The following is a 12,086-nucleotide window of genomic DNA, read 5'->3' on the forward strand; positions in this document are numbered from 1 at the left end:
ATAGCCAGACTGATACACAGGAAGACACAGTAAGACACAAAGCTGATTTTTTTTAGGGCTTGTGATTGAAGTTTCCTTACATCTAGTGAAGGAACATGGCATAGAAAAAGTTAAGTAAAGTTCAGAACATGGCTGAATGTATCATTTTAATGTCTTTATTCATATGGATTGAAATTAGACTCAGCCATATGACCCGCACTTGTTTAAAATTGTCATAATCAAATCAGCTTAAAAATCTTTTTAAATCAGTTTTGAACCGCTTTCATATGTCTATATCTATTATGTGCCATTGGACTAATGATAATAGTGAGATCGGAATCCACTTTTTTGTTTGCTTGTTTTTTCTTTGCTTTTTTTTGTGCCATGTACATGACAAAAACAGCAAAAATTCACTCATCTCCTCTACGGCAAGCATCTTTGTAATGAAAATTGAATTTGTTGTTTTTGTGACCTGTACTGTTGTGGAAAAGAGTACTTATACAGGGAACACTAAGCTATATAGAAGTACTTAGAATATGGCCTTCTTGTACTCAAGATGACTTTTCTCTCTGACCTTTTCCTCCACAAACAGTCTGCCTCCTTCTGGTAATCCTGTAAATAATCTTCCGTGTGGAATGAATGAGAAATCTCATGCCCTGTACATGACCCTGTAAAATTTGTGGGACCACAGTGCCAGAAATCTATCTCTAATGCCCCGATATGGCTGAACAAACAAAAGAAAATATTGGCCAAATGACAAGTTTACTGGTGCTGTCCAATTTAATGACGGGGTAATTCAGAAAACAGGAATTCAGATAATACTATGAATTCTTTTCCAAGTTCAAATGCTTAATTTTGTGTGTTTCTTTAATTTGTTTATTTCTTTAAATAAGCTTAAGGAACTATTCATCAGATTAATAGCAGTGAATCATTTACAGGTGCTCTGACTGGGAAATGGGAAATGTCTGAAAACCATAAATAGCCGGTGCAGCAATAAATATTTCAGCAATAGCTGGATGCGATGCCATTACGAAAAGTCATGTAGACACAAACCACATGAAACATATGATGGCCTTTATAACCAAAATAAACAGGATGTCTGAAACAAACACGTAAACGTCCCATGTTGCATCAGTAAGGTACATAAACAAATTTCAGCACTGGATCAGTACATGTTGAGCACTACTGTTTATGCCTTAATATACACACAGGAAGTTGCCCATAGCTTTCTAAGTGAAATGTCCCACAGCACCTCTGTGATCTCAGGGCTGAACTGGTGAAATGGAAGTAAACTGGGGAAAAAATGCTGGAATAATACAAATATCAAAACAGAGCACTGGGAAAATAAATAGGGCATATTTTGACAAGGGCTGTTTTACATAAACTCTCCAATATGTTTAAAGATCCTAATCCAAAAGTCATCAATCATGGCCTATTTCAACAAATTAGCCTTGGGACAAAAATACTCGCTGGCCTTCTCTTACAAACTATTTTAACAGGGTACTGTAGCGGACTCTATTTTTCCAAAACGCTTTTTTTTTTTAAATGTCGACCTTCCTGCATTCCGTAGATGTGAACTATGACGTAATAACATGGCGGATTTGCTAGCTGGGCTTTGACCTGTCATTTTTCTTTATATTTTGAGACTGGTGTTATTCAATGCGTCCTAAAAAAAATCCAAGCATCTGTTAACTCGCAGTGTTTTGTCGCTTCGGAAGCGCCATACTAAAGCTCCGTCTCATTTATGTGCTTACTTTCTCCTCTGTAGGGGCTGTAATAAACGACAGAGCAGCCTATTTAGTGCACTAACACAGAGGACGCCGTTTGGGACGCGGCCATAGCTCGAGTTTCTTCAGCTTTTACTGTTACCTGTATTTTTTTTTAACATTTCTAGACTATTAAACAATCCAACAGCAATTATCCAGCTGGCATTATGATCGTTTCAACATTCTTTGCGGTTTTATGCGCTGTTTTTATGGTCGTAATGCTTTTTCTGTTGCGTTTAATCGCCGTCTTGCGGTCTGGTGCAGAATGTAAACCTGCTACAAAGGGCTCGGTTTGTGTTGTTATTGTGGCCGGATCAGGTAAGACGGATAACTGTGCCGATGTCAGATATACAATACAGCACGAGTGCTGGGGGTTATTTATAATCACCCGCTAAATGTAAACATCATTCACAGGTGGACACACGTCAGAGATCATTCGTCTGATGGGGAGTTTGTCTCTGTCTTACACCCCACGCCATTATGTGATAGCAGACACTGACAAGATGAGTGAAGAAAAGATTCGGACATTTGAGGCATCCAAACAGAAAAGCAACACTCAAGCGCAGGTGACATGGAACAAAGTGCTCACTTCCGGGTTTTTTCCCTCACTGCTGACTTCTTAGCCCCTCCCTCAAGCTTCAGAGGGCGGAGCTTGTCCTGGTCCAGCTCTCCTATAAACCTAAAGGCACTTTTAAAAACTGTACAAAACAGTTTACAAAATATTTATGCTGTGTCTCAGTTCACTTACTTCTAAGAATAAGATTAATTCAGAAAAGATTAATTCAAATCAATTTAAATTTATTTGTATAGCACTTTTAACAGTTGACAACAAGAGTTGTCTCAAAGAAGCTTTACAGAATGTAAACATAAAACAAAAGGTTAGTATAAAGAATAATATAAAGACTAATATAATACAGAAATTCAAGATTAATATTATATATATATATAATATGTAAATGTGTTTGTAATTATCCCAATGAGCAAGTCTGAGGTGACTCAGGTGACTGTGGGGAGGAAAAAGTCCCTGGAATGGAAGGAAGAAACCTTCCGAGGAACCAAAGGAGGAACAAAGGGGAACCTCATCCTCATATGGGTGACACTGGAGGGTGTGATTATAAATATACAGTCTGACAAATAAACATTACACATTTTTAAGTTTGTAGAAAAAGAAACCTAAGGAACTCAAACCCTGGCACATACAAACACGTAAACTTGTAATAGAAAGAACATTGTTGCCTAGTTATTTTCACTATAGACATGCTATATGTTACATTTCAGCATATGTTCATTCATTAGTTCTTATATAATTCATAGTACATAATTTAATGTTCCTTCTTCTTGTTATAGTTTTCTGCTTTTAATTGATGCCTCTCTAAATTGTTTCTAAAGTACAGTGACGTTAATAGTAACAAAAATCTGCTTCCCACACGCAAGGAGTTGTTGGAAGTATTAGCTGAAATAAGTGTCCATGGAACACAATGGATCAACATAATACAATTGGAGGACTCATTTCAACCTGGATATTATTTAGTGTATATAGTAGGTGATTTGGGTCACAGCATTATACTGATTTGTTTAGCTTTTATTTTGGACTCTATTCCTCACCTCACCTAACCTCATCACCAGACATCTGAGCTTTTAAAGCGAGGCATCATATTTGATGTTTATCTAAGGATTTGCATTTGTTATTTATTTAAGTAAGATAACTGATTGAGTTAATTAATTAATTGATTCTTATTTGAGAGAGGTAAAGCTTTTACATCATAAGCAAATATCGTGCACTACAACAAATATACTTATAGAAAAACACCTGTGCATCATTACCTTGACTGATTTTTTGGGTCAGGAGGTGAAGCAGGTAGGATTGTGGCATTAAGGCAGCATCAGTTATAGTTTTGGTAATAACCTGCAGATTCCCATATAACCGGAAAATGGACTCATTTCTTTTTTCTGTAATACTTGCATTATAACATAAATTCTCTGTATGCAAATCTATTAACTAGGATACAAAGGGCAATTCCTTCTTGCACATGATTCCCCTTTGTATCCTAGTTAATAGATTTGTCCATTGTAATAGCTACAACTGTTGTATCCTACAATGTATGATGTGGCTTCTCTTTTTGTTCTATGTCAGTTTACCATTCATCGGATCCCACGCAGTCGAGAAGTCCGTCAGTCGTGGAGCTCCTCGGTGCTCAGTACTCTGTATGCTCAGCTCTACTCACTCCCTCTGGTTTTCAGACTCAGGCCTGATATGGTAAGAGATCCCACAGCTTCAGGTCATTTACACTGCATCCTTTTTCTCAAATGGCCTAATTGCTGCTTGAGGCTTTGATTTTACAACCATATTAGAAAATTCTTCACATGCTTATGCTTATTTCCTTTGATTGACTTTAGCCTTATTTTGAGTCTGCAATAGGATGAAAGTTTCTTTGTTTTTTCCATGTTTCACTGATAGCGGTGACTCAGTGTTAAGTCATTAGGCCTGATTATCAGTCTGCTGATTTAATGTCTTTGGGGTTGTGCCATAATAAAATCTGTAATTTAGTATTATATGTTCAGTTCGGGATACTGGAGGCAGGCTTGTATTTTAATTCTTATTTGAATCCATAAATGGATTTTTAATGGATAGGCACAGATAGCGGTATAGCAGCAATATAGTGTTTTAGCCGGCACAGATCTGATATACATTTTTACTCACCAAGCTCCAAAGCTATTTTTTCTGCCCTGTTTTTAAAATATTCATAGTGACCAAATTATGCAAGAAATTTTTCACTCAGTGAAAAAAAATACACTGTTTAGTGTATTTTTGCCATATCATATTAATGTAGTTTTACAATTTTGATTAGTGTACAAAAAGTGTGCATCCTTGCTGGAAATGTGCATTACGTTTGGTGAACAAGTCAAAGAAAGAAATGAGGGAAAACTGATGTGCAATCGGCCTTGCGGTGTTTGGGTTCTAGGTAATTGCTTATAGGTAATTGTCTCTGTGATATAAAATGGGATATTGTAGTGCTACTTCACATTCTACAGTAATTCTCAGTGTGGACACAGAACATAAGATATGTGACTCAAATTATTACCACTAGATGTCACAATTTTCTTTTGCTTTGTAGGTCTGTTATACAGACTGTAACCTTGACATGTGCCAGGCCAGGAATAAGACAGATATTACACACACACAAACAAACAAACAAACAAACAAATACAAACAAACAATGACTTAAAAAGCAAGAAGCTCTGATTGTGATACTGCATCACTTTTTAAAAATTCCCTCCTTTGCGCATGTTTGGGCGAGAGGGTGGGAGTGGGGTTTTACTTTGTGAAATCTTATTACTCATGTATGTATGTATGTATGTATGTATGTATGTATGTATGTATCTATCTATCTATCTATCTATCTATCTATCTATCTATCTATCTATCTATCTATCTATCTATCTATCTATCTATCACTTCAAGTCTGAGCTAAATTAAGAAGGTTCATTGAGTTAATCAGCCTTCTGTAACTGCAGTCTTGTTGCCATTCATTTTATAGGATTCCAAAAGGCAACATTGTGTTTAGTTAAAGAAAATGAGACATCTCAAATCCTGTATGCTTTAATTCTGCTGTTTTCATCTCAGAAAGCATAGCATTTACAAAGTGGCAATTACACAGATAAATCGTCTGGTTTTGCTTCAGTATATAGAGGACTTTGTAGCCTCACAAAAAAGGCTAGTTAATTTTTTTTCACTGGTTTCAGGCCTTCTTGTTACCGTCACATGGCATTCTTTGTTCGGTAATAGCCTCACTGTTATTTAGATTTTACTCTGTAAACTTCAGTTGATTGTTCCATTTTCTTCCAGCTGATGATTAAGGCGATCATATCTGTGGTTTAGTGAATCAAAACATCTGGCAATCCTCAGCCTGTCTCCAACTGTGTGAAAGGCGTAAGGAAAAGTGTACAGAAACAGTAAAGTAAACAGATGGAGGAGAGTGAAGGAGGGGGAGTAGAAGTGACACACTGCCTTGTTCTCCCCTCGTCCTGCAGCAGGGAGCAGGAGTCTTGCTCTCGGGTTGTGGTAGGGACTGACTGGCTCCTCAGCTCCAGCTGTGAAACAGAGAAGAGGGAGGAGGAGCGTGACAGCATCGGGTTTCTGTAATGGCTGGGACAGGGTGGAGTGTGATTAAGCAGTACAGAGGGTGGGTGTGATCATAACAGAGAGGGGAAGACCTTGGGTTTGGGAAAGTAGCTGCCTGACATGTGAAAGGAAGCAGTCCTACCATTTCTCTAATCTCTAATTAGAAGTTCTTGTTTATTCCTAATCATCTTTTTCTACTTTTCCTTTCTGTGAAGTGCATTCAGAATGTGTAGAATAGCAATCTGGCCATTTTTCTAAAAAGAAAAAAAAAATCAAAGCACTAAAAAGCGCAGGCTTTTTTTATTTTTTATTTTATTTTTTTGCTATTTTTCTTTAGCCACACCAGATATATATTAATGTTATTTAGATATTTGTAGTTGAAGTTTGAAAAAGTGACCTTTTAATCTCAGGGATTTTATAATATCTAACTTGCTGATTTTGAAGTGCCATATTTTGGGCTCCTACCATATATTACTGCTGTAGGTCATTGGATGAAAGGTTGTTATTTATGTCTGGTGACGTCTGATGCACAGGTCAGTGCTGCGTGCCTGCATTCCTTAGCATGACTTAAATCTCCCCCTCCGTTTGTTTTTACCAAACTTGAGCATGTGTGTGAGCAGTGGGCGGCTGTGGGGGTTGCATTTTCGGGAGGTATCAGAGGGAACTCGGGGGTCAGTCCAGGTAGGCGGGGGGAGATGAGGGGGTGGTCTGAGAGCTCAGTTTGCCATAAAAGGATATGTATGAATCACAGCACCCCCCAGCACAGCCCACCACCTCCAGATGTGTCAGCACAATCCAAGAGCCTGACAGTGTCTGAACAGACAAAAAGTAATGCAGCCTGTCTGAAGCCAGTGAAGGATGATCCATTCTAAGTTTAGAGCCACTGAGAAAACAGCTTATTAAACAGATGATATGAATGCCAATAACAATATGTCATGAGAATGTGTATGCTGCGAATTGCTCAGTTTGCTTTAAGGCAGCATGCTCGGTTTTCTGGATCTTCATGGGTTAGATCATGCATTAGAGCAGGTGTGTCAAACCCAAATACTGCCTAGATCAAATCAACACCTTTGTGGATGTTAAAACCAATAACCTAGGCTCTGTAAATGTATATTTTTTGCAAAATGAAGGACAAACTGTGTGTGCTTAGGCTTAGGTGATAATGTTTATTAAATTTCTTAAATCAATGTAAATAAGTGACCTAAGTGCCCCTTTGTAGTTATAATAACCTCCACATTTCCACTAGATTCTGAACATGGCTGAGGGGATTTGTGATCATTCAGCCACAAGGGTATTAGTGAGATTAGACATTGCTGTAGGTGAGGAGGTCTGTTAGGCTGTCAATGTTCAAGTTCATCTCAAAGGGGCTTAGGGGGTTTGAGGTGAGGGCTCTGTGCAGATCATGCAAGTTCTTCTACTCCAACCTTGTCACACCATGTCTTAACGAACCTCACTTTGTGCACAGGGGCATTGTCATGCTGGAACAGGCTCCGATGAAAGAAAGGTGAATACAAAAGACATCCTGTATAATTGTTTGTTTCCAAACTGATGCTGTTTATGGGTGTGATGGTCTACATGTTGTCCACATATACATTCAGGATCTTTGTAAGACACACTGTTCAGTAGTGGTTTCAGCATTTAGTATGAATTCTAGTACAATAATATTGAGTAGTAAGTACAATGGAGCATTTTAGTGTTTTTTTTTTTGTAAGTGTATGTAGGATGAATGAAACGTGGCAGAAGAAATGAGCGTTGAAAAAAACTGTTTGTCACTATCTTGGGGTTGTGCCAAGATACTTAAAGGTGTAATTTAATTATTGTGATTTATCATTAAATAGAAGATTCATTCAGAAGTAAGTTACAAGTGACCTTATTATTATTTTCACTGGTATCTGACAGGATGAAGTTCCACACATGCAGAAAGTAGGGGGAAAAAAAGAGTTTTTCTACATTCCATCTGTTCTATTTGAGAAGCACAACTTTTCCAGTTGTGGAAAAATCAAGGCTCAAGAAGAGGGGGTTATCCAGTTCATATGTTTTCCAAAAACACATGACGGTGGCTTGAGTGCTGCATGGTGAGCGGCCCAGCTTTGTGGCGTTCCAGTGTGGCTCCTTTCTGCTGAACTCCTCTTTTCAGGGGTCGTGTGTGTGTGTCTGTGTGTATCTGTGCGCCTCAGCACCATATGTTTTATTTTAACCTTATTAGGAAATTGCTGGAGAATGGAATGAAGTTGCCTGTTGATTGTTTGAAGGAAGATTCCAAAGTGGAATTTGATTTTTTTTTTTCTTAACTTCCTTGTGATGCCAGTATTTCTGATTCAGGTTTTTAAGTATGTGCTTAAATATTAAGATCTGCATTTAAAAATATAAAAATCTTTGTACAGGACATACACAATTAAGGGATTATTCTAAGGGATTATTCTTTACTGCTACCAGAAATGAACAAACTTCTTGAAACCATACAAAACACAGAAACAGATTTCAGTGTAAAATAGCTGTTAAAATATAGAATGTTTCAGGGAACAGCATGAGATGTTGCCTCAGTGTGTTTAGCTGATGAAATGAGATTTGTTTAGATTCAGGTTAGATTCAGGTTTATTCACCTGCTCACCTGCTCACTTTTGGTTATGGCTTTGAATCTGAGAAGTGTGTTATATTATCATCCTGATTTAAACATTTACAGACCAGTGACTAAGGAAAAATCAACATAAAATTCTTAATAAGGAGATGAAAATACGTGAGCCACCTGAACAGCTTTAGTGTGCCTTGGTGTAGATTCTGGAGGGATGGAGAACCTTTCTTCCAAAAGGTTTTCCCTCATTTAGTGTTTTGATAATTGTGAAAAGTGCAGTTGCTAAAAGCCAGTAAATGCCCCATACAGCTTACTAGCAGTGCCACCTGTTTTTGTTTTGTCATCTGTGTTTCAGGTCTGTTACCCAAAATCTCTGAGCCTTTTGGTTTCTGTCTGACTTTGAAGTATCACTGGGGTAGCTGTCTAGGCATTCCTATTACTAATCAGAGGTACTGATAGTGTTGACATTTTTATGGTCCTCACAGCTGCAATTGGGTGTGTGCTGACTCATATGCCACTCAGACTGAGGGGGCAGGTGAGAAAATTACACAAACTAACGTACACTTTCACCTGGTGTCTGTAGGATGTGATGACATACTCAAATTGTTGTCAGACTCGTCATGAGCCTGAACCTATGTGAACACTGATAGTTTTTATGAGTTATAGCTTTGACTGAGTCATTATATACTGATGTAGAAGTCAGGTTCCAGTGACAAACATATGAAAGCACAGACACATGTCCCAGCATGTCTTAGCATTAATCAGTAGGAAATAATTTCACCTCTTGAATTGGTTAACCATGATTATATGCGGTTCCTCAGACATCTATTATTTTTCATAAAATGTTTGCTATTTGAGAAATCAAGTCTGTTCTGTATGCTTCACTGTCAGTCTGCCTGTCTGTCTGTCTGTCTGGATGATATATGGTGTAGAAGGGTCGAGACCATTCTTAGGAACATTCATGGGGAATTTTTAGCATTGGTTTATGAATATGGTGTGCTGCAGGATGTCTAGCCTTTCCTTCCCAGTGCTGGAGACAAGCACCAGCCAGATCCACTTCAGTAGTCCTCTAACACTGCAAGTGGCACATATTTTCCAGAACGATGTCATGTGAAACAGGGGTTAGCATGGAGGTGTTAGTGTGTTGTACCTCTAACCCTCTAGTCTTTGTTTGTACTTATGTCTGTAAATGCCAATTTAACAGAAAACTTTAGAAGAATACAGTTAAAGCTGACTGTGAGAGAGAAACCTTTTTAATTAGCTTTTATCATATTAAAGGAAATAAAAAAAGGAAAGAATACTTTTTAAACTACGTTTTCTTTAATATCCATGGTCTGTTTTTCTTTTATTGTTGATGACCTTCAATATGTCCATATTTGCATCTTGCTGGCAACAAACTTATTATACCTTGGCTGGTACCCACAGCAAATGGTCTTGGAATTCAGCACACGAGCTATAGCATCTTTAGAGCTGGAGTCAACTTCTCACTATTGCATGACTATTCCCAAAGGAAGACCTACAAAAACATGTGAAGTGCAAATACATCTCTCTCTCTCTCTCTCTCTCTCTCTCTCTCTCTCTCTCTCTCCAACCCTCTCTCTCTCTCTCTCTCTCTCTCCCTCTCTCCAACCCTCTCTCTCTTCCCCTGAATTCTGCTTGCTGAATTGGATAAATTAATCTAATTACTGGTTGCTTTAATTTCTGTGTTTCATAAGTGCTACCTTTTCTCCCTGTCAGTCTTTGCTAGTTGCATTCAGGCAGGATTACTTTTTACTTAATGTGCAGCCAGCTCCTAGATTACTGTTCAGTGTGGTGATGGATTCTGCAGATCCACATGGCTTCTTTCCACTGTAGTCTGACCGCTTTCCTGTGCTACTCCTTTTCTTCAGTCAAAAATCTCTCATATTTCGACTTTTACATTTGACCTATATACAGTAACTGACAAATTGTAAGTTCCTGATTTGCATGTCACTGCTTGCAGATCGAATTTGAGGTTGTTGTGTGTGTGTGTTTCAGGTGCTGTGTAATGGGCCTGGGACCTGCATACCTCTGTGTACAGCTGGATTGCTTTCAGGGATCCTGGGGTTTAAGAGGGTCTTGCTGGTGTATGTGGAGAGTATATGCCGTGTGGAGAGCCTCTCCCTGTCTGGAAAGATCCTTTACCACTTTGCTGACTACTTCTTTGTGCAGTGGAAGCCTCTGAAAGCCAAATATCCCAAATCAATCTACATTGGGAGGATAGTATGAGTGGAAAACTTGACTCAACAGAACATTATCATTTTGTACTTAGTTTGTACAGTGACCTCTATTCAGTCATATGTATGTTTTTTTTCTTTTCAGTTTTGCTTTTTATATTGACTTCCTGGTTAATTACAGACACTGTTACTAGAATGTACCATTTTATGTTACAGTGAACTAAGGAATGACATGTGCTATGATTTATGCAGTGTATGTCCTCATGCCCTTGCGGTTGCTTAGGTGCAGCTGAAAATCTTGTTGCACGAACAGGCCTTGCATTCAGTCTTTTCCATTTTCCTACCGAGAAACCAAGGCCAGATTTGATGTACAGAAGCCTGGCTGTGGAAAAGTGCTGTGATGAAAACACAATCAGTTCAGCTAAACTAAATACCACACCATGTCAGATCTACATGTGAAAACTGACACATGTTCAACCAAAACAAGATAAAATCTTCAACCTGAACAAGATAGAACTGTATCAGTTGACCTTTTGGTTTTGTTTTTGTTTTTGTTTTTTTAAATAGCTGAACTCAATAGAACTGCTATAGAGATTTCTTTTGCCTTTGTGCTCATTGTTCACTCTGGAGAAGTCTGGAGCTGCATTGTGAGGTTTCCTGTTCTTACTGTTACTACTGCCACAGATACTGGCAGAGGGGCAGAGTAAGTGGCATGAATAATTGATGTGTATTTTTTAATTTTTTATTTTTGTGTGTGTGTGTGTTTTGCGTGCAAAGGAAAAAAAAAGAATAAAGTTTCTATTTTTAGACCTAATCTCAGAACTCTAGCATTATAGATGTGTGAAATTATAGACATTTGTTAATGTTATTTTTGGGACCAGTAAGTACATTGAATGGGAAAAACGTTGCTTATAACTGCACTCATATGTTCATGCATGGATAATTGTTTGATTAAAGTTTTTCTACAGTCACCAGGTTTTCTCTGGACATGACAGGGCTGTCTTTGAATAGCATGAGTAAAAAAAAATCAGATCATCTAAAAGCAGATATGAAATCAGATCATCTAAAAGCAGATATGAAAGGTTCTGCATACATTTGAGATGTGTAGTAGGTAAGCACATTATTGTAAGCTGCGGAGCATTGCTACAGCATGGCGCCTGTCATTATTGGCAGCTGGCTGCAGAGATAAAGACAATCACAGCAGGAAGAGTAGGCTGATACTCATGTAGAAACGCTCCAACATCATCCAACTCAGATTTGTCTAAACTGTGGGTGATGAAAAAGAGAAAGCAGTCTTGTATGCCTGTGCATTATTTTACAAGTATTATCCCTAATAGAGAGAAGTTTTAACATAATTTTAATCTTTGTACTGGTGGAAAAGAATGACTTTGGGCACTTGGCTTAGTTTCAACACAGCCATTTATTTTTATAGCTAACTCAGAAATTGTTTT

At 38.0% G+C, this 12,086-nt stretch overlaps 1 protein-coding gene across 1 annotated transcript; it reads left to right on the forward strand.

Moving 5' to 3' along the window:
* Positions 1 to 1,538: 1,538 nt before the first annotated feature.
* alg14 (ALG14 UDP-N-acetylglucosaminyltransferase subunit) lies at positions 1,539 to 11,449 on the forward strand. The gene is made up of 4 exons (XM_027150042.2): positions 1,539 to 2,063; positions 2,160 to 2,311; positions 3,880 to 4,002; positions 10,457 to 11,449. The coding sequence occupies exons 1-4, from the start codon at positions 1,913 to 1,915 to the stop codon at positions 10,685 to 10,687; spliced, it is 657 nt and encodes a 218-aa protein (XP_027005843.1). The 5' UTR covers positions 1,539 to 1,912; the 3' UTR covers positions 10,688 to 11,449.
* Positions 11,450 to 12,086: the final 637 nt, after the last annotated feature.

The sequence above is a fragment of the Tachysurus fulvidraco genome, chromosome 3, assembly GCF_022655615.1.
Source record: "Tachysurus fulvidraco isolate hzauxx_2018 chromosome 3, HZAU_PFXX_2.0, whole genome shotgun sequence".
In the NCBI taxonomy this organism is placed as follows: Eukaryota; Metazoa; Chordata; class Actinopteri; order Siluriformes; family Bagridae; genus Tachysurus; species Tachysurus fulvidraco.

Bases quoted from the DNA above. Each gene is read 5' to 3' on its own strand.
- alg14 (XM_027150042.2), top strand. From the start codon at position 1,913: ATGATCGTTTCAACATTCTTTGCGGTTTTATGCGCTGTTTTTATGGTC. The intron at 2,064-2,159 runs GTAAGACGGATA...CATCATTCACAG, and splicing joins TGTTATTGTGGCCGGATCAG to GTGGACACACGTCAGAGATC. The intron at 2,312-3,879 runs GTGACATGGAAC...GTTCTATGTCAG, and splicing joins AAAGCAACACTCAAGCGCAG to TTTACCATTCATCGGATCCC.